The 23,150-nt window shown below is 40.2% G+C and overlaps 1 protein-coding gene across 23 annotated transcripts in view; it reads left to right on the top strand.

The window, feature by feature from the left end:
- Positions 1-23,150, top strand: part of BNC2 (basonuclin zinc finger protein 2) — a 430,833-nt gene that overhangs the window by 282,008 nt on the left and 125,675 nt on the right. For 22 of the 23 annotated variants that reach the window (XM_082468017.1, XM_082468006.1, XM_082467999.1 and 19 more), the window contains one exon: positions 18,432-18,667. In XM_082468017.1, the coding sequence (XP_082324143.1) occupies positions 18,432-18,667 (236 nt within the window). Of the gene's footprint in view, positions 1-18,431; positions 18,668-19,482; positions 19,586-23,150 lie in introns of those variants that run through there. The other variant, XM_082468013.1, reaches the window with a different exon arrangement.

Genomic DNA, 23,150 nt, shown 5'->3' with positions numbered 1-23,150 from the left:
TTCTAAATTCTTACAGAAGTAAAGCTTCAACCTTGAGAACATGACAGACACGTTTTATCGTGGTTGAAATGGTTAAAAGTTGGGTGTGTTCAGGCCAGTGGTCAAATCCCATCTCAGTCTCTAGTTAGTTAGCCCCAGTTCTTTTATCTGTAAGCTCAAATAATAATAGGAATGTACCTGAATAGCACAGCGAAGTTTTGAGGAGGATTAAATGAAGAAGTGGACTGAATATTAATTATACTCTCTAGAGCCTCATGAATTTCTTCAGTGCCTGGTGCTGGAGTGAGGTCACCAGTTCCGTTGGCTGTGAGGCCAGCTGTTCCCAGGGTGATGTTGTTTTCCCCAGCAAATCCGGTTTAGCTTCATACCTTCCATCTCCCCTAAAATGTCATGTGAGCCCATATTTGAATAGAAGTCCAAAACGCTTTTTTTTCCCCAAAAGTCACATTTTAAGAAGTGCACATCAGTTGAGATGAATTGTAGGATTGTTTATCTGTTGAAAATCCCAAACCCAGAAGTAAACGAATTTTAGACAGGGTGAAGGCTACTTTTGCCTATTTTCACACCTGTATTCTTGCCTGTGAAGTGCTTTGATGGGCTAACCACTTTATCATTTTATTGCACTTTATTACATCATAAATTTTTATATCTTGCTAACGATCCTACAGGAAGCTTAATTGTTTATAGGAACATCTTAGTTAACTGGAGTTCACCAGGTTAAGCAGAACACAAATTGAAGGGGTTATACATGACACATACTCAGCTCCTCTCGTTTTACTCAGGATGCTCTGTTCAGATAATGGGGAGATGCTGCTGGGTCATGAGGACCCAGGATGCCTCAGCAGTACTCTCAACCATTCTTCCTCCTATTGTGTCATAGTGATGACTTCTTCTAAGTGTGGGTCCCCCCATACCCCCCTCCACCCCTAAGCCCCGCATTTGAAGAGTAAAATTGCTGGATGAGATGCATGTGGTATTTCAGAGAAATTCTGACTTGTATTCAGGGAGGCATAAAACGTTGTCTGGGCAACTCATTCCTTACCAGGTGTTGCCTTCTGGGAGGGTAGAAGTTTGTAACTCTTTCAGAAGCTTGAGTTAATCTGTTATGAGTGAGCAGATAGTCAAAGCATGGTATAGGAAATACTTAAAGGAGTTACTGCCGCAACTGTGTAGACCTGTAAGCAATATCTGTTAAGGGGCCCAGTAGTAAGGTCCCTCTCTCCTTGGAGCTGTTCCTTGATACACAGGGAAATCCCTCCTTTGGCCTCTTAGGTCTCCCAGCCTGGTTGTATGGTCAGGTGATCCTACAAAAGCAAGTGCAAACCCATTTAATTGGAAGGACAGCCTTGCTGGGCCTTAAGTTCAATTGGCCACAGAATGCAAAGGCAACTGTAAACCTGGCTTTCCAAAAAGGAAGCCACCATTTTGGATCTGAGCACTTGAGATGTGGTTAGTCCCAACTGAGATAAGTTGTAAGTGTAAAGTGTACACTGAAATTTAGAAATGTAATCTTAAAAAAAAAAAAGAATGTAAAATAGCTCATTGAGAATCGTTCTTATGTTGTCTACGTATTGGTAAAATTTTTTATGTATTGGGTTAGATAAAATACATTTTTAAAAATTAGTTTCACTTTTCATTTTTTGCTTTTTAAATGAGATTAGAGAAATTAAAAATTATGTATGTGCCTTGAATTATATTTCTGTTAGGCATGGCTGTTCTAGGTCCTCAGTGTGAGATAAATGTATTTGGAGGACCGAAGCTTAGGTTAAACTGGTTTGCTGGTAGAGTAGTTAAAACTGGTGTGAGAATCCTAGAATCCCAAATTCCGGCTCCTGTCCTTCCTTCACTCAGTCCTTCGTGCTTTCACACCTGCTGCGCCATTGATCATGTCTGCTCTTTCCTCTGCCCTGGTCATCAGGGAAGCTGGACCTGTTCGCCCCCAGGAGCAATTAAGTATTACCTTCTGTATACTCTCATCATACTTCACTGAGACCAGGAGGGTAGTTTCTGTAATACTGAGTCCTCCACTAGCTTGGGACCTCAGGAAAAGCACTTCTTCATCTCTGGGTGCTGATACCCATTGTAGCATCTCCCACCTGAGGGAGCACATGGAACAAAGGCTTATGGGAACCTCCTACGTGTATCTAAAAGTCTCTGATTCCTAATTGTCAGTTTCTTTTCCAGCAGCCTCTTCCCATTTTAAGTAGTAAGCATAGCCTGCAACCCCCCTGCCTTTAGTCCTGTTTCTGCATTTCTCTTTTTCAGCCCTCACTCTTTTTTCATCCCTGCTGTTTCCCCCTGTGTCTTCAGACAACAAAACAAGTGAAAGGTAGGTGGAAGGTTTTAATAGCCTAACCAACCAAGAAGTAAATTTTAGAGAAGTTAAATTTGTTTGATCATTAACAGATGTTGTCATTTTTGTTTTATTGAGAAGATGTGGTCTTGAGTGAAATATTTTTCACTTCTGTTTAGTAGTTCTTCAGTACTCCTTTGCCTGCAAAAATCTGAGGGTAAGAAATTCCCCCCTCCCTCCTTTTGGCTATTCACGTTTTCCACTATCAGTAAAAATTTAAAAACAAATCAACCTCTCACATAAAAGAAAACACCTGTTTGGCATGGAGAAATTGGCCAGGGAGGTCTTTTTCCTGACAGGCCAAAAGCGACCATCACAGGGCCCCTTATAAAAAAAAAAAAAAAAAAAAAGTCATTTTTTTTCTTTATTTCATGTGAGCATTGGCAGAAACTCTGACAAGCAGTTCTTCATATTTTATTATGTTCTTGTCTGCAGAATCTCTGTCAGGCAAAAACCTTGTCAGCGGAAAACCTGTCGTAGGATCAGAGGAGACAAAAACAGGTGTCACATAGGCAGTCAAAACTGAAGGAAAAAAGAGATTAGGCTAAAGAGAGAGAGGCAGACAATTACATTAATGCCATTGCTTTTATCTTATAGATGTGTGTTATTATCTCGGGGTGCTGAGTGCGCAATTGCCTCAAAGAAAAGTAGACAGGAGACAAGGGGAAACTTGATAGTTATTAGCTGAAGAGGCAGTGTGTCAAAGCTGGATGGGGTTCAAAGTTTTGCAAAGGAAAAAAACTGCAGGCAGCCAGCAACGGCTGTGTGGTTCTGCTTTCGGCTACATAACCCTAGTAGCAGTCTAACATTTCGACTTGGAAACAGATCATAGAGAGAAAAATTAATGAAAGATCTCATTTGGAGGTTTTGGGGGTAACATTTGTCCTACAGACCATGCAACTGAATCATAATAGTTTCTCTCGTAAAATCTTGCCTCAATGTGAGACACGAAGACAGGCATTTGTCAGTTCAGCTGTGTTGTTTGGATATGTTTAAAACACCTATTATCAACACACTTCTAATTAAAAAAAGCTATTAAGAAACCCTTTTACTAAGTGTGAACATCTGTACGTGCAAGCTGTAAATTAGGAGATCACATATGTGTGCCTCAGTCAGAGACTAAATGAACTTGGCAAGTGTTTTCTATTACTGGTTTTTAAGTACAGTAAAATATCTACAGGAACAATGGCTACATTTTAAAATTTGGATTTTTTTTTTTATTGTGCCTGTTGGTCCTGATTAATAGAACTTGTCTTCTAATCATAAATTAGGGTAATTATCATTATCAAATGGGTAACCAGAATTCAGAGAGCTAACCAGTATCTGCCCCCTCTTTGTTCACATCATTTCAGGAGACTTCTTTTCTCAAAGTTTGAGCTTTATCAAATATTTGTGATGGTATATAATAGTTTCATTTTGGAAGTGGCTTAAACTCTGAAAGCTTTTTAGCCTTGTTGATAGCTTATAGGTGTCAAAAAACCAACTAGTAGAGAATGGGATGGTAACTTTAAGGCTTTCCTCTCTGCTCAATTGTACATCGATCATATTAATGGAAAAATCGGCAAGCATTGCTTTAGTCCCTAACATTTTCTGATCATGCATTTAAAAATTGGTTAGTTTAGACTTTTCCTGAGACTGCCTTCTTTGCCCTTTTTTTATGAGCAAATCTTTATATAGAGGTCTTTTATCCCACCAGTCATAGATGCAAAGCAGTTTGATACTTGTTATATGCATTAAGCAAATCCAGCAATCCGGAAGAAAACACGCATCGGTGTCAAAAGTATGTGTGATAGCCCAGAGTTTTAAGGGATTACAGTGGGAGAAGAAAGATTGATTATAGATTTAGAATGAGATTTCAGGCTGACTTACTGGGAGAGGGAAGGAAAAATACTTGTGACACAAAGGTGACGTTCATTAAAAAAAAAAAAAAAGACCGAATATAATCATTTCTTTCTTTTAGGTATTTCCTACCAGGTGCTGGCTTTTTGTATCACTGCTCTCTCTCAGTTTTGAAATACTTCTTCACTACATGTGAAAGAGTTTAAAGCACATGTTCTATCAAAAATAAATATGCCTTGCATTTATAATGTTTCCATAGTGAAATTCTGATACAGATATATGCTACTTCAAGAAAAGTCTTTAAAGTTAATAAATTGGGAGTAGGGTGATTATTCTCTTACAGAAGAATTCATTTTCTGTTTGTTGAATAGAAGGATTCACACGTTCCGTCCAAGTAGCAAATTTCGATAGTTACTTTTAAAGGGGGTATATTTTGTAGTCAGTGTACATTTAATTCATTGATCTGTGAATTATATAAAGCAAGGTTTGTGTAGTCAACTTTCAGCTCACCTTGGTGACTAGAGATTGGATAGAACAGCAGCAGGAATAATAATAATCCCCAAACCTGGTGTCAGCAAGTAGATTCAGTTAGTCAATCTCTTCCTAGACTTACTGTCAAGTTTGCAGATTGCATTTGCTCTTTCCCCTTACCACCTTCTGATGGAGATGCACATGAGGAGAGACATGCCCCCAAAAGTGGGCCATGGAAGGAAAAGGAAGGAGGAAGAGAAGTAAAACCAAGGATCTGTTTAATCTCCTTGCCAGGAGAGTGAGCTTCTGAATAACCCAGTGTTGACAGTCTACTTTTACGTGTGCCTCCGTCAGACTTTAATGATTTCCAAAGTCTGTTGTGAGGACTTTATTATGCATAAGGCCACAGGGGGGAAATGCCAGTCAGTTTGAAATATTACCTAGGTAGTCTCAAGTGGAGCTCAAATTCTACCCTGGACTAATTGTCGGTGTGTGTGTGCATATCCACACACACTCAAAGCTGCATGTCAGCCAGGGCACAATTAAAATCCGAAAGACAGTGAGAGCTCATTGGAGCTCCTTCTGTCCCCCTTTCCTCCCTACAGTGTAGGATCACATTCCTAATGGACCCTAAGAGTATTCATATACCTATCCCTCATGTATTAAGGCACAAGAAAAGAATCAGGGACCATTCACATAAGGCATATAAGATATAGTAACGTAATCAGGGTTTATGGAGGCTTGGCAGAGGTGGTTTTTTTTGTTGTTGTTGTCGTTGGTGTTTTTTTTTTGACTTAAAAACACTGATACACTATTTGTTCAAGAAGAAAAATAAGCCCTTCACACATAAGGGCTGACAGATTTTATCACCAGGCTTGGGGATCAACTCTTTCAGCTACGTATCATTCCTTTTCTTCTTTCCTTAAAAAAAAATTCTAAAAGCAAGCCGTCTCTCTCTTTGGTATTAAATATCCTAATTAATTCAGCCTTGACAGTTCCAGTTAGAAAGTTATGACTTAAATGGAACATGAGTTATTTTGTACTTAATTTGCTCCCAATTACACAGTTCTCTCCCCCCAAAAGTAGTGAATAAAACGTGCAGATCTAAATATTACTTCAAGTCATAAGGACTTTTTCTCTTAGTAACAATCATGGTCCACCTTCCTGATCGATCCCCTGATTCACTAAAAAGTTTTTAATATGTCATCATTGCCATTTATTAATGTTCTCCCCCAGTGCTACGGCTTTTATTGGGAACTGGCTTAAAACCTACGGGTGGGTTAAGGCTTTGCCCTGCGCCCTGATGCTCTTGCCTAGTAAGAGAAATGAGTCTTATAATGGGAAAGGATTGATGTTATAATGATTCCAAAGGGCCCCTTTGTGATGAAATTCTAAATATGCAAAATCCCATTAAACCTGTAGAAGTTCATGGGCTAGCTACCTTGAAATGACATATCATTATATTGGGTATAGTGTGCATATTATAAAGTGTGGTATAATTGGAAATTATTGGTCGTATTAGCAAGAATGAAGAGCCACCCACCCTTATAAATTCAGAGGTTATGGTCTGGGTACTTGAAGTAGGAAAGGGAACAATATTCTGATTATAAGTAATCAAACTTAAAAATCAGCCCCCAGAAATTGTCCTAATAAAATTCTGTCACTAACAACTGTTTTTATTCGACTCTTAAAGTAATCGTGGAAAGAATTCCATAAAACAACATTTAAAGACACATTGAAATGTTAACCTCTTAGAAATTAAAATAGTATTCTAGGACTCACAGCTCCTAAAAGCTGACCACTTGATGCTATTATAATTTGGAATCCTAAGGGGAGTTGGGGCAAGAGACTGGAGTTCTCGAAACAATTAGCTTTGCAATTTAAGGCTCACTTGGCTTTCTCCCAAAATGAAAGAATAAGCCTTCTTTAATTTTTTTTTTCTAAAATTGCTTCAAATTAGCATTTAAAAATTGAAAAATATCCAGGACAGGACTGGAAATTAGTGAAATAAAAGGCTTCCTTTTAGACCGTTTTCATACAAATTTTTAATTGTTTTACTCTGCAAAGTAGGTGGCTTTGAAAAATCATTTCATTTGGCTCACTTTTTATTTTATTGAATGGCTATAAGCTTCACACCACCATGCCTGAACAGCTATTCAATGGAATCCACTGGACATCAGGGCCTGAAGTATTTGAGCGTATTCCTGTGAAAACCACCTAAGTCACTTGAATTTGGCTTTTAAAGAAAGTTATGTTTAAAAAAAGTTGTGGAAAACTAAGAACTATAAACTATCACTGAGAGCCAATTTTCTAGGATCGGTGAAAAGCACTTTTGTACTCCTACATTAAGAAAAAAATGTATCTGAATATGGTCTTATTTCTGTGACCTTCACAGAAAATATTGGAAGTGAAGTCTGTAGAATTACAGGTTTACATTTATTTTAATTTATTTGAAGGTTTGGGGAGTAATTCCTGTTATTAAAAATCGAAATAAAAAAATAGTTATTCACATTTCATTTAATAGATGCAAGTTCTTTTATAACCACCCCTCACACACTGCCAGTACTATTTTATACATTTGAAAACTGAATTTTATAAAGGACATTACTTTGTTCTTTAAGTTAGCAACGTAGTTAAAAGTATATATTACTTCACATTTATTCCATATTTTGCATTACATTTTATACTTATTTTACATTTACATTACACACTTACATTAATGAACCACAGAAATTCCGGCTGTTGTCTTTATGGTGATTCTGTTCTTGACAGAAATGAGTTTTCTTCACACTGACTTGTGTGTATTTTTTGGGTCTTGTGGCTTAGCCACCACTTTACTTTGAAAAACTGTAGATCCTATCAATGTGTTTATTGAAATTATATCCAGGCCTCAATTTCTCCTTTGTTTCATAGCCTGAAAATGACCAGTTTAAACTTCTGTTTCTGGCATTGTAAAGAAATCCAGGTAAATTATGTTCCCTCAGTAACCTAATTCACAGTTTAATAAGCTCTTATGGTATGAATTTTTTTTCTAACTAGTATCCATATTGTACAGTTAAACCCTTTTCTTTTTCCCAATAAAGTTCTGCATACTAAAAAAGAGGTTAATTTATCTGTTTGCTTTTTTTCTTTTCCTCCAGACCTTTTACAAAAGAAAAATAATCTTTTCTTTGTAGATGCTCTTCTTATTGTGTTGACTGTTCTCTGACCCCTTTCCAAAGTCTATACACTTGTCCCTTGGTATCCAAGGGATTTGGTTCCAGGACCCGCACGGATATCAAAATCCATGGATGCTCAATTCTCTTATATAAAAACGCTGTAGTATTTGCATATAACCTATGCATATCCTCCCAAATCCACCATATACGTTCATCATCTTTAGATTACTTATAATACCTAATACAATGTAAATGCTGTGTAAGTAGTTGTAAATGTAATGTAAGTGCTATGTAAGTAGTTGTAGAACATGGCAAATTCAAGTTTTGCTTTTTTGGAACTTCATGGAATTTTTTGTTTGTGAATATTTTCCATCCACGGTCGGTTGAGCCCATGGGTCAGTACCCATGGATATGGAGGAGGACTGGCTCTACTATACCTTTTCCTATAGCTAGCAGACCATAGATCTAGCACATGGATCACAAACTTAGTGATCTGTACTATGATTCTCATAATGTCTATTCATTATGATGTGGTCTCTGCACCCTGGTATTAAGCTTGTTTTCTTTAATACCACTAGATCTCATACTGCTTTTACCTAGAAATCCATTGGATGCCCCGAAATAATGCTTGAAGTGGTAGGAAAGCGAGTAAATTATGCAACTTTAGTTAATTTCTGCTCAGCTAGCAGCCCCATCTCACTTCCTAAACTGCTGTAATTACCTACCCCCACTGTTCTCTAGAGTGTAAAGAGCAAAGCGGAGGGCTGAGAATGAGACGTGAGTGAAATTAAGAATTGGGTGGCACAGTGGAATCGAATCCTATCTTTGCACACTAGCTGTGTTCATCCACTCAACAATATGAGGGCTGAACACCCTTGATTGATTATGTTTCAGATATGGTTGCTGAAGCTCTTATGATAAAATAGGCACAGAAGCGAGCCAGTAAATGGGCAACATATAGTCGGTATGTGCATGATTGGCTCACTTTAAGTGCTATCATTGTTGAGACAGTTTGCTCTTAGATGAGGGGACCTCTCCAAGTTTTATAGAAAAGGAAAACAGAACTTGTATGGAAGCTGGAAGAAAAGGGTAGTTAAAAAGGTAAAGAAAGAAAGAGGAAAGGCCCTTAATGAACAGCACTGAAAAATTGAAAATTTGAAAAATGTATCTCAGCAGGTGGAACCCTGCTTGTCTCTCCAGCCTCATCGTATGCTACTCTCCCTTGTTCACGTCCTAACAGAAATGGCTTTGCCTGGAACACCCCATCCCTAGCCCTGTTTAAATTATGTTCTCATGTCACATACCCAGTTTGTAATACTGTGTGTTAATGTGTATTTTTTTAAAGTCTGCTTTCTTCACTAGTTTTGTTAGAAAGGCAGTGGGCAGCTCACTTTTGTTGGAACAGAGAGCCACGTTAGAGGGTTATTAGGCTGGAAAGTAGTAAATCAGTCTTTCCAAGGTCTTCTGACCCAGGTTAAGAATTTGGGGGCTGGGAGGGTAGGGCTGGAGCATTACTGGAAACTTTTGAGCAGAAAAGAGACATATTCTAAGCAGTCTTTTGAGAATACTGACTTGAGAACTGACTCTGTTCTTTCTGTATTACACCAGAGAGAGCAGAGGCAGACCACACCACACCAGACCAGCCAGGAGTCGCTTGCAGTAGTGGACTTAGGAGAGTCTAAAAGCCTCTACTGAAGTGGTAGAAGTTAGGCCAGAGAGGAGGGTTAGATCCAGGGGAACTGCAGTGGAGACATTTATGGGGACTAGGTAGTCAGAGATAATTTTGAGTGTTCATGCTATATAAAGTTCAGTGAGAAAAACAACAACGAGATAGAAATTTGTAACTAGTGTGTGACCCTTAACTACATAAAATTATGGACTGAAGGAAAGTAGATGCAGCTACATCAACATGTAGACAATAGTGCCTTTGGTTGGTGGGATTATGTATGACTGTCTTCCGTTTGTTTTTCTTTTTCTCAAATTTATATTTTTTCAATGAGCATCTATGACATAGTCAAAAAAATCACAACAAAAAAGATTTGATTTCAAGCATTTTGGCCTAGTTTCTTGGGCTTACCTTTCACAGCAGTAGGGGTCACAAGTACATGTTTGGAGTTGAGGGCACAGAGTTTGGGTAGAACTCAACTTACAGGTTAGGGATGGCCGGTGTAGTATAGGAGTAGTTGGATTCCTAGAGGCAGATGATCACAGGTGGGCAGCTGGAGAGGCAGCTCCTCTGGAATCCTGATGGGTCCCCTGCATCTCAGTTGATTTCCCGTCTAAATCCTCCAAACTTGAAAATCTCAGTCATCCTGTTGTAACCCTGACTCATCTTCACTCCAAGCATCTATTTTCTTCCCCGTACTTGTTAGCTTGGTCTTGATTCTTTGTTCTCCTTTTCTTTCTCCTTGTACTGAGGTAGTGGTCTTCATGCTATTGTCTTGCCTGCCCCCAAAAGAATTTTGAAAACAAAGTTCCATCCTAACATTTTCATATGCTAAGTAACTTGCCAAGGTCATGCAGCAAGTTGGTGGCAGAGCTAACATTTGAACCCTTGGAGTCTGGCCCTAGAAACTCTGTCCTCAATCTGGAGGTTAACAAGTGCTCTTGAAACACTGGGAACTTTAAATCACTGTTCTAAGTCATTATGTTTTCTCCTTAACTCTTGTTTCCAGTTCACTGTCCCCAAATAACATTACCACAAATGAAATCATACGTTCACTGGAAAGTCTTTTATCATTCATGTCTGCAAGGAAAATTAAGAAAATAAGATAATATATCCATAAATGGAAATTTTATTGTTTAATTTTGATCAAGAGGAATAAGATCAAAGCAATATAAATATTACAGATTTTCATAATTTTTCTTCCTAGATTAGTTCATGTATCAATAAATGATTAGTACTTATTGTAAGAAACAGGAAAGGTACACTATCGGTTCCTTCCCCATTTTTGCAGATCTAAGTGCTCAGACACCTGTTCACATGAATAGGTGGGACTAGGAACTTTATCACATTGTCATTTGGTTCTTAGAAATCGTTTCAGATTATGTGCCAACGATTACACAGTGATCAGTTAGTTTCTCTTCGCTTCATCCACCTTATTACCCAGATGTTGTTAGAGTCATTTACTTTCTCAATTTCTGGAGAAAGACATTAACAAGACATAGCAAATGCCAATTTATAAACTTAGCTGTTAGTCTTTCACTTAGAGGCATATCGTTTATTCTTGTATACACCAAAAAGACTGAGAAAATAAAAATACTGTGTTAGTTATTCAAATGATTTCTGCAATATATCTTTTTTTTTAAAGGTGATAACTTTTATTACTGCATATTTAGCTCTCTTAATTGATGAAAATTTCCACCAGTGCTCATGGTCAAATCAGGCTGAATTATCATTGGGAAAAAAAATGAAGTCACATTTCAATTCAAATGTATTAATATGCATTTTGAGAAAAGTTGTAAATAATCAATAAATTATGAACTGCAATTCATAGGATAGTTTGCTAAAACAGTCTAGAATAAAATGTGGAGCTAATAAAATTAATCTATTAAGTGTACAATAGAAATTCTATTTCTCATTACTTAATTAGTAATGATGCACTATAATGTATAACTTAAGATTTTTATGAAATGAGTATGTTAAAAGTCAGGGTATTACTTTGATAATGATCGTGTGTGTGTATCACAATCTGGTGTTGGACTTCAGGAACAAAGTAGATAAGAGCCATATTTTATAAAAACATGGTCAAACTTTTAATGTGTTTAATGAAAGAAGTTACGTACTGCTAAAAATTCAGTGCTTTGGCATTTAGGTCATAATTTAATTTTATTTCTATTAACAGGATGTAGACATATTCAAAACTTTATAAGATGAAAATGATGATTAATCATAACAAATAAATATTTTGATAGTATTTGATTAAATGGGTAGTAACTACCTTATTAAATGATAAACATCGTTTCTGAATTTCTGTAAAATTCCTATCCACGGGTTTTATTCAGTGCATCTTCCAAATTTCATAGGTCTGGGAAAATATTCAAACTGAATTTAAAAGAGTAGGCATCACATGTGCTCGGGAGCTTTTTTTCCCAGGTGATGACACCTCCTGGGGATGAGTATCAGGAATAATTGAAAAGAATGGAGGGAAAAGCCATTTTCAGCATTGGACACTTTTGCTTTGCGCTCACAGGATACTTCCTAAAAAGTGATACGTTATTAAATAGGAATGCAAGAGGTGAGTGCGTGACTGCTGCCCATTTTACGTAATGTCTGAATTCTGAAAACTCCAGCGTAGACCCAAATATCAGGTTCTAGCTACCCTTTACTCGTATATGCATAATCAGGGAAAGAGGGCCCTTTTCCAGGTTCTTGGTGTTTTTATTAATCCTTAAACAAGGCTTCACGAAGCGATTCAAACTGGCCACTATTTTGACACCCAGGAGAGCTTTACACCCTGGGCCAATGCACTGTATAAGTCAAGTCAGAGTATGCCTTTATTTGGTAAAGGAAAGAAGGGTATAGTTTTCACAGGAGAATTGGGGATGGATAATCTGCATGAACAGGCGGGCCTGTTCTCAGGGGGATCAGTTTTAGGAAAGAGTAAATATGGGATTACAGGATCTGGAAATTGAGTCCCCATGTCTGCGTATCTCTGAAAGGCCGGTGCATACCCCAGGTTTAAGCAGATCATCATTTGAAGTCCACTGAGTCAGGGCGTCTCCCAGTGGAGTACTGCAAACATTTCTTACCCTGTTCACTTAACTCTGAGTCATCCTGCCCTCTAACTCATCTCTGTGGTTTTCAGTGGCATGTATTGTAGGCGTGTATGTCAGCATCACCTGTGGTAATTTTTCACCCGAACTATGACCATCTCCCTCTCAACCCTTCTTCCTTAGGGGTTGTGGCTCTGTGGCCATGTGTCCCCAGCTGACACCTATTGCTTTAAATAAACTTCTGGACTCTCGTCAGAGTTTTACATCTAAAATTATAAGTCATTTTCACCTTATAAAATGTTTAATATTTTCTATATCCTATTAACCAGAAATAAAATTATATTATAACCTTTCCACAGGTTTTGGCCTGCCGTGTTAAGGTTTCTTACAGACTGCCCATCTGACTTTTCTGTATTTATCTTCAACTCTTTTGCTGCAAGCCTGACACATTCTTTGGATATTCATTTCTCTTACACACACCTCATTAGTGCAGTGGTTCTCAAAGTATGGTCCCTGGCCAGCAGCATCAGTGTCTTGTGGAGACTTGTTAGAAATGCCAATTCTTGGCCCCCACCCCTGACCCAGTGAATCAGAAACTCCAGAGGAAGGTGGCCCAGCCATCTGACCTGTGTTTTAACAAGCCCTTCATCTGATTTTGAGACACATAATGTTTGAGAACCCCTGCCTTAGCTCCGTCTACCTGGACTGTCCTCCTCCTTTCTCGCTTGCTGATGTCTTACAAGAGTATGCCTTCCCGGCAGAGTGGCCCTCTCTTCTTTGTCCTACAGTACTTTATCACATCTCTTTTACAGCAAAGATGACTTTTGCATCTGCATGCAGCACCTGCCTTGGTGATAAGTTGTTAAGTGCCAGTGAATAGATGCACGTATGCGTGAATGAAGGAGAAGAGCATTTTAGGAGGAATGGTGTTCAATAAGGTCAGCTGCTATGGCGAGATCATGGAGAAGAATGAAGGGAGAAGCGATTGGATTTTGTAGTAAGGCAGGTGTTGGTGACCTTTGAAATGCTTGCTTCAGCAGAGTGATGGGCAGGAAGCCCAGATTGTTGGGAGTTAGGGACTTCCAACATGATGAAGACTTGCACATTTCCAGAGTTGTTTACTGACTGTTTATCTGAACGTGTGGTAGAAACAGAATTTCTTGGGAGAAATAACTAAGTGACCTTAGGCCAGTTACTGACCCTCATGGAACCTGTGATCTCCAAATAGGCAGTAATAGTAATACCTTGTGTTTTAATTTTTTTTAAAGGATTAAACGAGATTATTGTAACCCTTTAGGATGATGCCTAATATTTAGTTAGTGCTTAAATGGTCATTTCCTTTATTCCCCTTCCCCATACAACAATTATTTTTATTTATTAATGTTGTTGATGGCATCCATCACCCTTTGCAAATTTGTATGAGATATGAAATTGTTCAGGATACCCTCATTCCAGTCACTAGAAAAATTGTGAATTGCATTTGGCCTGGAACTAACATACGTTGTTGAACCACTGACAGCTCCTTTGAAATACATGTTATCTAGCTGGAAGGATACCCCAAAAAGGTAGTTGTCTTAGTTAAGGCTCTTTTAGATACAAATTACGGAATCCTACTTCAAGCAGACATAGAAAGAGAGAAAGGGAGAGAGAGCTTTTGTTGGCTCGTGTAACTGAAATTTCTGGGAGGGTCCCACCCTCAGGCACTGCCATATCTGTATCTTCTGGATCAAACAATATTGTCAGTCCTTGGTCTTTCTCAGACCATCCTGTGGCTCAACTGTCCTCCGTGTGATTCTCATTCCCAAGCATATTTGCCAGCTACAAATTTCAAGAAGAGGGAAGAACTCCCTAGTATTTCTAACTGAAAGCCTGGATTCAATATCACTCTTCAGACTTAGGTCACTTGCCCATTCTTTTTTTTTGTAATAAATTTACTTATTTATTTATTTTTGGCTGCCTTGGGTCTTCGTTGCTGCGTGCGGGCTTTCTCCAGTTGCGGTGAGCAGGGGCTACTCTTCGTTGCGGTGCGCGGGCTTCTCACTGCAATGGCCTCTCCTGTTGTGGAGAACAGGCTCTAGGCACGCGGGCTTCAGTAATTGTGGCACTCGGGCTCAGGAGTTGTGGCTCGTGGGCTCTAGAGCGCAGGCTCAGTAGTTGTGGCACACGGGCCTAGCTGCTCCGTGGCATGTGGGATCTTCCTGGACCAGGGCTCGAACCCACGTCCCCTGCATTGGTAGGCGGATTCTTAACCACTGCACCACCAGGGAAGCCCCACTTGCCCATTCTTAAACTGGTTGTTTTGGCCAAGGAACTGGGAGGTACTGGTTTTCCAGGCCTGGCTTCAGGAATATTCTGTTCTATGAAATAAATGGTACTGAGTGTAGGAGAAGAGGGGTTCCCTGAAGGGAAATCCAGTTTCTGTTCCAAGAATGAAGGGGAGGCACAGCAGGTGAAACAATTGATATCATATTATTGTATAGACAAGTGCTTTTCAAACTGTGCTTCTGGGAACTCTAGGGGTCCCACTGAGATGCTTAAACAGGAGGAAGGGAAGAAGAGAGTAACGCATGGTGGGAAGTTGTCAAATTCATGCTCACTCGAGCTTTATTAAGAGTAGCTTCACTTTCATGTATTTTTATACCCAATTTCTGGCTAAGATTTAATTTGAAAATGGAATTTTGGCAATACCATTGATATAGGACAATTTTAGCAGATGGTTAGGTCCATAGCTCATAAAGGTAGATGACCATCATTTTCCCACTCCATCCTGCTGAACAAGTTCTTGCCCTACATTTCCTTTGTTCCCATTGGCCCAACTCATATTCCTAACCTGCCTGAGATCCAGACTCGAATCTCCCACAGTCAGACATAGGAAGAGCATGACATTAGGCAGAAGTCCAGTTCTCAGTTTACTGTTATTATGACAGTTTAAAAATTGTTACTTAACCCTTTGCCGACCAAGGAGACATCCCCTCCCAAAGCTGTTGTCAACTTGGTGACGCAGTACAATCCAGCAGTTATAAAGCAGAAAATTTTGATTCCTTCAAGAAATTTGACCGAGCATAATCTTTGATGATATGTTTATGCTGAAATTTGCAGTTGACATCTGCAAGCTGAGCAGTCTTTAATTTTTAAAGACTTCCTCTATGGCTCATCTCCTAGGTAACTGCTGCTTAAATCACACCCGTGGGGCTTTTTCCTTATCAACTATTGACTTTCTTTGACTATTTGGTCCGCCCTTTCATGTTCCATATCAGAGCCCAAAATGTAGCCAGATACCTATTTGTGTAAATAAAGTTTTATTGGAACATAGACATGCCCATTAGTTTAAGTCTGCTCTGTTTCCCTCTATAGTAGCAGAGGAGAGTAGCTGTGAAACACAGGGCATGGCCCATAAACCTAAAATATTTACAGTCTGGACCTTTACAGAAAAAGTTGTTGACCTCCACTGTGTATTTATGTGGCCTATTTATTTATGTGTATTCCTACTTCTTGACATGTGGCATGCTAAAGAATCAGTAATGTCCTTTTAATACTCTCACTCTCTGACGGTCTCACAAGCATATATAGGGGAATACTTTTGTTTTTACCTGTCCACCTGTGCTCTTTCAATTCTCTGAACAAGTTCTCTTTGTTTCTGTGCCCTCAACAGTTTAGTCCTCTTCATCTTCTAAAACTTCCAGCCCTTTTTAAGGAGTGAGAGGGAGAGGGGTGACAGCTTTCCGCCTGGCCTTAGAACACACTGGTGCACACACCTGCATATACTTAATCCATAGATACAAGGTGCCGAACACATGGACAAAAATCAGGTTTGGCGTCATTTTATTTCGCCTCTACTCATCCCTCCCAGTTTCATATTTGTTGTGGTCACAGCAGTATATTTTGTGAAGAAGTGCTTGATATGGGCCAGGAAGGTTGATAAAGGGAAGAGGAGATTTCCCTCGACCTGGGCGCTGGATTTCTGTAAGCAGAGCAGCGACTCATCAGAAGGCTGAGTAGTTAAGCTGTACTTGAAGAAAAACAGGGATAATAATACCTCTTTCCTGCATTTTTGCTGTCTAAATGCCCTGTGGAGTGAGAGAAGACTTCAATCCCTGGGCTTGTGAATCCCTTATCTTTCCCAAACGTTAAATTAATTTTTAAAGCTATTTATTCAAAGTTGACTTAACCACTAGAATAGGAAAGATCAGACAAATCAGCTGCAAGAAATGAAGTATGAGGAAACCTGAAATCTTTGACAAAGTATTCCTGGGAGTAAATGTGTTGAATGAAGCCAGCGGGTAAATGATAAGGGCCTCTACACTGTGGATGTAAGAAGGCAATTTATCAAGAGTACATGAACTCTCCAGTGACCACAAGTCAGGAGGAAATGAGAGTGGAGGAGGAGCCCTAAAAAAATACACTTGAAATACTAAAAAGTGAGTGTGTGTGCATGCGCACTTTTAAATACCCACATTAATATGCAGAAATACCGGTACATTAAAAGAGGAACTGCTCAGAGTGTACACGAGCGGTAGCCGGTGCCGTTGGGGGAGAAGGTACTAAGAATGGTTTCGAGCTTGCAGAAACCTTGGGTGCTGGCAGGTAGAGTTAGGATTTGAGCCTGGCGGTTGTTGTCTGATACCCATTTGCCTGACTCATGAGATGACCATCTTTCAGGCTCACGTGTTTATCTCTTTTAATCTTCAGAAGGTCATGTGTGTAATTCTGATAGTTGATCTAATAATGCTTTTGTGTTCTCTTCGGGAGTTCAAAGCACCTCTCATTCGTTCATCTTTTCAGCATCTCTTTGAGCCCTGTAGGTGAGACAGCGCTATCTTAATGGGTCACTTCAGAGAAACTGAGGATAAATGTTACATTATCTGCAGTAGGGTTCCCGGTAACTCAGATAAGGATGGGGATGAGAATGTATGGCCTTATCTTGGCTTTCAGAGCTAGGGAGAAGAGATGTGATTTCTTAGATTTGAGGAGAAAAAAGCCTAATTGTTGAAATATTAGTTCCACTAAAAATATTTACTCTGAGAACGGTCATCCTCAGTTTTCTGCGCTGAAATGACGCAGCTGAAATACACAGAAATTCTCGTACTTTGATTGTAGTCATTTTTTTTTCCAGTTTCATCTCATACTGAGCCCTTGTCAGAGCTGTTAATAAAATACCTAATTATGACTTGAATTCCTTTTCTTGTCTGTTTCTCCTGAATAACTTTTAGAGAACACTGAACTAACAGGTAAACAGCAAGAAGGGAATTTTGGAGAATTAAGTCTTGGGATAATTCCCCTTAGCTAATTCAGCTTTGAGATGAATGACTAGTCCCCCCACCCAGAGGTCAGCTTTCCTTATTCCCTCTGAGTTAGTCCTTTTTCCCCTGTAAGTGTAAAGAACACCTTTCTTTTCCTCTTCAAACCATCCAGGTATCATAGGGGGTGAATCTTATTCAGAAAAACGATGTTGGTTGAGCCCGCTCTTGTGGCCGAGTTGGCAGTTGTGTGCGTGTTCCTTCTTTTGGTGCGGGGAGGGGAATACCGTGGTAACTTGGGTTGAGCCATAGTTCAATTAGCAAATTAATTAGTCAGGTTTTTAGTGCCAGCCACAGTCATTTAGAAATCTCCTCAGTGGCTCTCTTCCTGAAAGCCAAATGTATTTTGTATTTGCTGTCGTCTGCAATTTATAAACACACGGAATCCAAAAAACAAACAAACAAAACCGGGAGGAGGTAGGAAGAGCACTGTTTACATTGCACAGTCCCGCTTAGACATCTGTGATTATGATCCAGCTATAGACATGGAGCCCCCTGTAACTCCCAGTAACTCGTTTCTCCTTTCTTTGTCTCTGCCCTCTCCTTTTTATCTCTTTATTCCCACCTGCCCCTGGACCTCTGGCGGGACCACCGCAGCCTTGGATAAGCTCAGCACGCAGCACCTCTACCACCCCACGCAAGTGGAGATCGTGCAGTCCAACGTGGTGTTTGACATCAGCAGTCTGATGCTCTACGGGACGCAGGCGGTGCCTGTGCGGCTCAAGATCCTGCTGGACCGTCTCTTCAGCGTCCTGAAGCAGGAGGAGGTGCTGCACATCCTGCACGGCCTGGGCTGGACCCTGCGTGACTACGTCCGGGGGTACATCCTGCAGGTAGGGGGAGGACGTCAAGCCGGTGTCGGGGGCCAGCTGGAGAAGAGCTGGGGTAGGAGCCCTCGGCAAACCTGCCCTCCTTCCTGCCCCTCACAGGCCCAGGCCTGCACGCCCCATTCTGGTTTACGTGGTCCTTTTGGCGGGCTGCTCAGGGAATTGGAAGAAAGGAGCTGTGTGTGCCAGTGGGCCGGTGTCCGGCCTCAGTGGTGAACGTTAGAAAGGAAGTAGCGGCCTGTTGCCTAGGGTTGCTCTGTTTGCATTCTTTTGAATTCAGCTCCCTCTCTCTACAACGCGGGCCTCCTGGCTTCCCCAACAGGCCTTCTCGAAGCCCTACTAAAAGGGAGGGGGTGGAGGTGGGTGATGGGTGTGCGAAAATCTGAAATTGCTCTTCATCTGGGTTTCCTAGGGCTCGTTCTCACGCTTACTTGGTAGGTTTGGTATTTTCTTGGTTGTCTCTTCTCTGTACCCTAACCATTTATTGCTTCTTCATCCAAGTCAAAGGAACAACTCTGTAAACTCCCTGCTTTTGTAATCAGTAAACCCTCACACTCCAAAACATGCAAACGTGGTTGTAGATTTGGCCTTCACAGCACCTGTTCCTCCAGCTTGAGCCCCTTCTGTGTGTCAGGGGCGCTTCCGGTCTGGTAAGAGTCTTGAGACTTTTCCGAAGGGCCTGCAGCCTCCACTCCCCATGCCCCCAGCCTCCTCGCCTTTTCCATCATTTTTTGCCGTTATGTCATGAGTCGTTTTGCATTGTGTACTTTGCCTCTGAAATGTTTTTATGGCCATCTGTCTTCCCACGACCCTTGAAGGGTAAATGTTGAAAGCAGCATGTTGGGAGACCCCAGGATCCAAAAAGACTACACTGGACGATGAAGAAATACTCCCTCCTGCCAAAGGAGATCACAGTTGGAGAAGGTAGAATCTGAAGTGATGTTTTTGAAATTTCTTATGGGGGATAATACCAGGAGAATTGACCCATTCAAAAAAAAAAAAAATTGGTTTTGGCTCTGCCAGCCTTGTTGATTCCCCGGACCGCCCTGTGTTGTGTGTGAGGCTGCCAGCTTGGTATGTGATGAGTGGGGGAGGGGGCCTCGAGTCCCGCCCTGGCTTTAACCTGGCGTGAACACACACGCTCCTGTCATTCTCCTGTGTGGTACCACCAGGTGTTAGCCAGGGCGAGCGGACGAGGGATGCTGAGTGGAAGTAGAGAAAGAGGGAAGGCAGGATCACCCGCCTGCTCCCGTGACTGCTTTAGTTAGCGTAGAATCATTTCGTAGTGAGACGTCAACTTGGAAGGCACAGGGCATTTGGCCCTCAGAAGATGAGATGGTGCTGATAATAGGAATAATTATATATTACGTTTTCAGTTTATACAAGACTTTCACAAGCATTCTCTCATTTGCCTCAGGTTGGGGACATTTCAGTGGGGGTGAGTGGAAAGTTAAGTCCTGGGTGGTCAGGGGGTCCTGAGGCGGTGCAGGGTCCATGAGGAAGGGGCCAGGAAGAACAAAGCATGGAACCAGTTCCACAATCCCCACTTAGGCTAATCTGGAGACACACACAGAGCCATGTCTTTCTACAGTTGTTTCCACACATGATTATTAATGTGCATTTGGGATGGGTTCTACCCTGCAGAAAGGAACAAACGTCTTGCAGATTTCGGAATGGCACTGTCAGCTTGGCTAAGCACTCCTTCCTTTATAAAGTGTAGGGTAGTATATGCCCCGACCTCATCACATCTTTACTGCCTCCAATGTGATGCTTCGTTCTGTCACCAATGCTGTATTTCAGTTCAACGTGTCTGTTTTTGCCTGAGATAGCTGGACCATACACATGGTCTCTTACTGTTGAAACACAGAGATACGAGCATGGCTGTGATTAATTGCCATCGTAACAACCCAGTGTCCCGTAGCATTTTGATGGCAGTAAATACAGAACCTGCTCGTTGTTCTGTGCTGTAGTCCTAATGTTCTGCCTTGAATGGTGCCTGTTCTGTTTTACTTGAAATTGTTACTTAGGTGTTAATTTTTTTCTCAGCATTTGCACATAACTGTAAGACAGGAATAGAAAATGTATTCCATATTTAGTTTTGTATGAGGGCCTAGGATTTAAAGATACAAAATTACAAGAGAAATTAAATTTCAGAGGAAAATTCAACAAAACCACAAACTAATATTTATAGTCTCTTATTTTGGGGTGAAATACTGCCTAATAAGGAACACTGTTATTTATTATGATACTTAATTACTTAATTGCAAAAATTATTATTAATTTTCATTAATGTCATAGAGATTTTGAGAAAGTCTCAAATTTAATATAATCTGTTTTCTCCACTCAGGGTCTGAAATTGACATTTTGAGAAAATCATAGATGATTTTTATATTCGAGGAACACTAGGTTTCATTTCTGTCTTGTTTTATTGGTAGTACTGATGTCATATGGATTTTATTTAAAAGATGCTTTTTGTCATTCAGCATTTATCATCTACTTGTTTCTTGTGAAAACAATTCTTGGTTTAGGAAAAAAGCAAGAGGTTGAAGGACACAATACTGTTATTTATGTAGTGAGAGAATGCTCATTTCATTAAAAAAAAAATAAGCAAGAGCTAGACTATAGAAATAACCTTTTTTTCCTCGAAAGCAGTGTTATTTGATTATTGGCCAGTACTTTTAAAATTATATATGCTAACGATAAGGTATGCTCAGATGACTTTGAATATAATTATATGTAACATTTTTGAGCAGGCAGACTATAAAATGTGCATCCAAAGGTTGTGGAACCCTATAGTGCACGATTAGTGTACAAGTTATTTTATCTGGCTAAAACTCAATTGTCTTGTAGCCCTCAAGGCATCAATTTTAGCATTATTGCTCTCAACAACAGTATATTGAATATTATGTCAGTTAGAAGAGAATAATTATCAAGGCAAGTTAGGGTGGCTGTTAGTCTTACCACATATTGACTTGGTTAGCAGTTGGCTATAGATTGTGTTACTGGGCAAATGAAGATGTACGGTAAGTTGAACTGGTGAAGCCAGGATATTAATTTAACTCTCTCTGGGCCCAAACCTACATCCCTGATGTATAAACACAGCCACTTCTGGTTTCAGAAATAGTTTTGAATGTGGAAGAATAGCAGTGTCTGATCTGATTTTGAGTTTTTGGATTTGGGGGGAAAGAAGAGCTGGCCGTTCAAACCTATCCTTTGCAGGCATGTTTGAAGAGGTTATTAAAAGAGAAAGGGAGATGATTGTGGTGGCACAGATTTATTTGAGGCTAGCAATATTTTCCAAGGGTCCTGTACTGTTTCTATAAAAATTGCTTTTCACTTATATGATTATCTGTGTGATTCATAAGCTAACCAGCTGGCTGTAAAATGCAGAGCAAGATTTGGACTACAGTGACTTAAGAATCCAGGTAGTATCTTAAAGGTGAAGAACCCAGTATTCTCCTGTGTACCAATTAAAGCGTTCATTCAGAAAGTACCAGCAAAGTGAAGTAAATTTTAGGCATTTTCTCACAAAACAGAAAAAAGGAGGAAATAGACAGTTTGATCCTAAAAAGCAAACTGTAACGGAACATGAGATATTTTTTTCTGCTGCTGAAGAGTTGTTCGTATTTCAAGTCTACATCTCACAGTACGTTTATTGACAGTGAATAAAAGCAGCGTCCTGTTCTTTCCCCATTTTCCTTGTCTTTGGCCTAGGATATAGGAATATGGGTGATTATCATTGTTGAATTTAATCATCTAAAAATCAAGCGTTCACACAGTCTCTTTGCAGTTTGAACGTGTAACTGACTTGCCTGGGTTCATACGCCAGTCCATCTGTGGAAATCTCTTCCTTTGCAAATGAGTCCTGCCAGAATTCAGGGAACCGTTTCAGACACTCTGAATAATTAGCTGAGGTGTCAGCAGCCTGGTGAGAGGACGAGCAGTGATGCACATTTCAAGTCACCTGTGTCTTGAAACAATCAGAACTAATAGAACAATCAACACTCTAGAAGAACATTTCCCAGGGTATCCTGGGTGCATTTGTCTTCCGGAGATCCGACCTGAGCATTAGGAGGACCTACACTCTGGATCCTTTCCTTAGAGCCTGGTGATGACATTAGCATAATAAAGGCTCTGAGAAGTTGGTTTCTGAGAATAGATAAGTATCTTCCACCAACCTTGCCCGCTTTGTAGCCTCTTCCTGTGAAGCTCATCAGAAGTCTTCCATTCCTGAACACACTCAACTCTTCTTCAACTTCGGGTGCTTGCATGTGTGGATTCTTCTACCTGGACTCTCCTACTCGTCTCTCTGCCTGGGCAATGCCTTGTCCTTTAGGTGTCCACCCACTTTTTCACAGAGACCTTTTCAGTCCAGCTTAGCCCATGTAGGTCTTTTCTCATGTGGCTCTATCTCAGGAACCTGTATCCCTCAAGCTCCAATACAATTTAAAATCAATCAAGTCAACTGTTAAAATGTTTTTTTCCTGGC

Source organism: Balaenoptera physalus (assembly GCF_965194825.1).
Source record: "Balaenoptera physalus genome assembly, chromosome: 7".
Taxonomy (NCBI): Eukaryota; Metazoa; Chordata; class Mammalia; order Artiodactyla; family Balaenopteridae; genus Balaenoptera; species Balaenoptera physalus.
The sequence above is the reverse complement of the archived record's forward strand: the minus strand, read 5'-3'. Positions and strand labels throughout refer to the sequence as shown.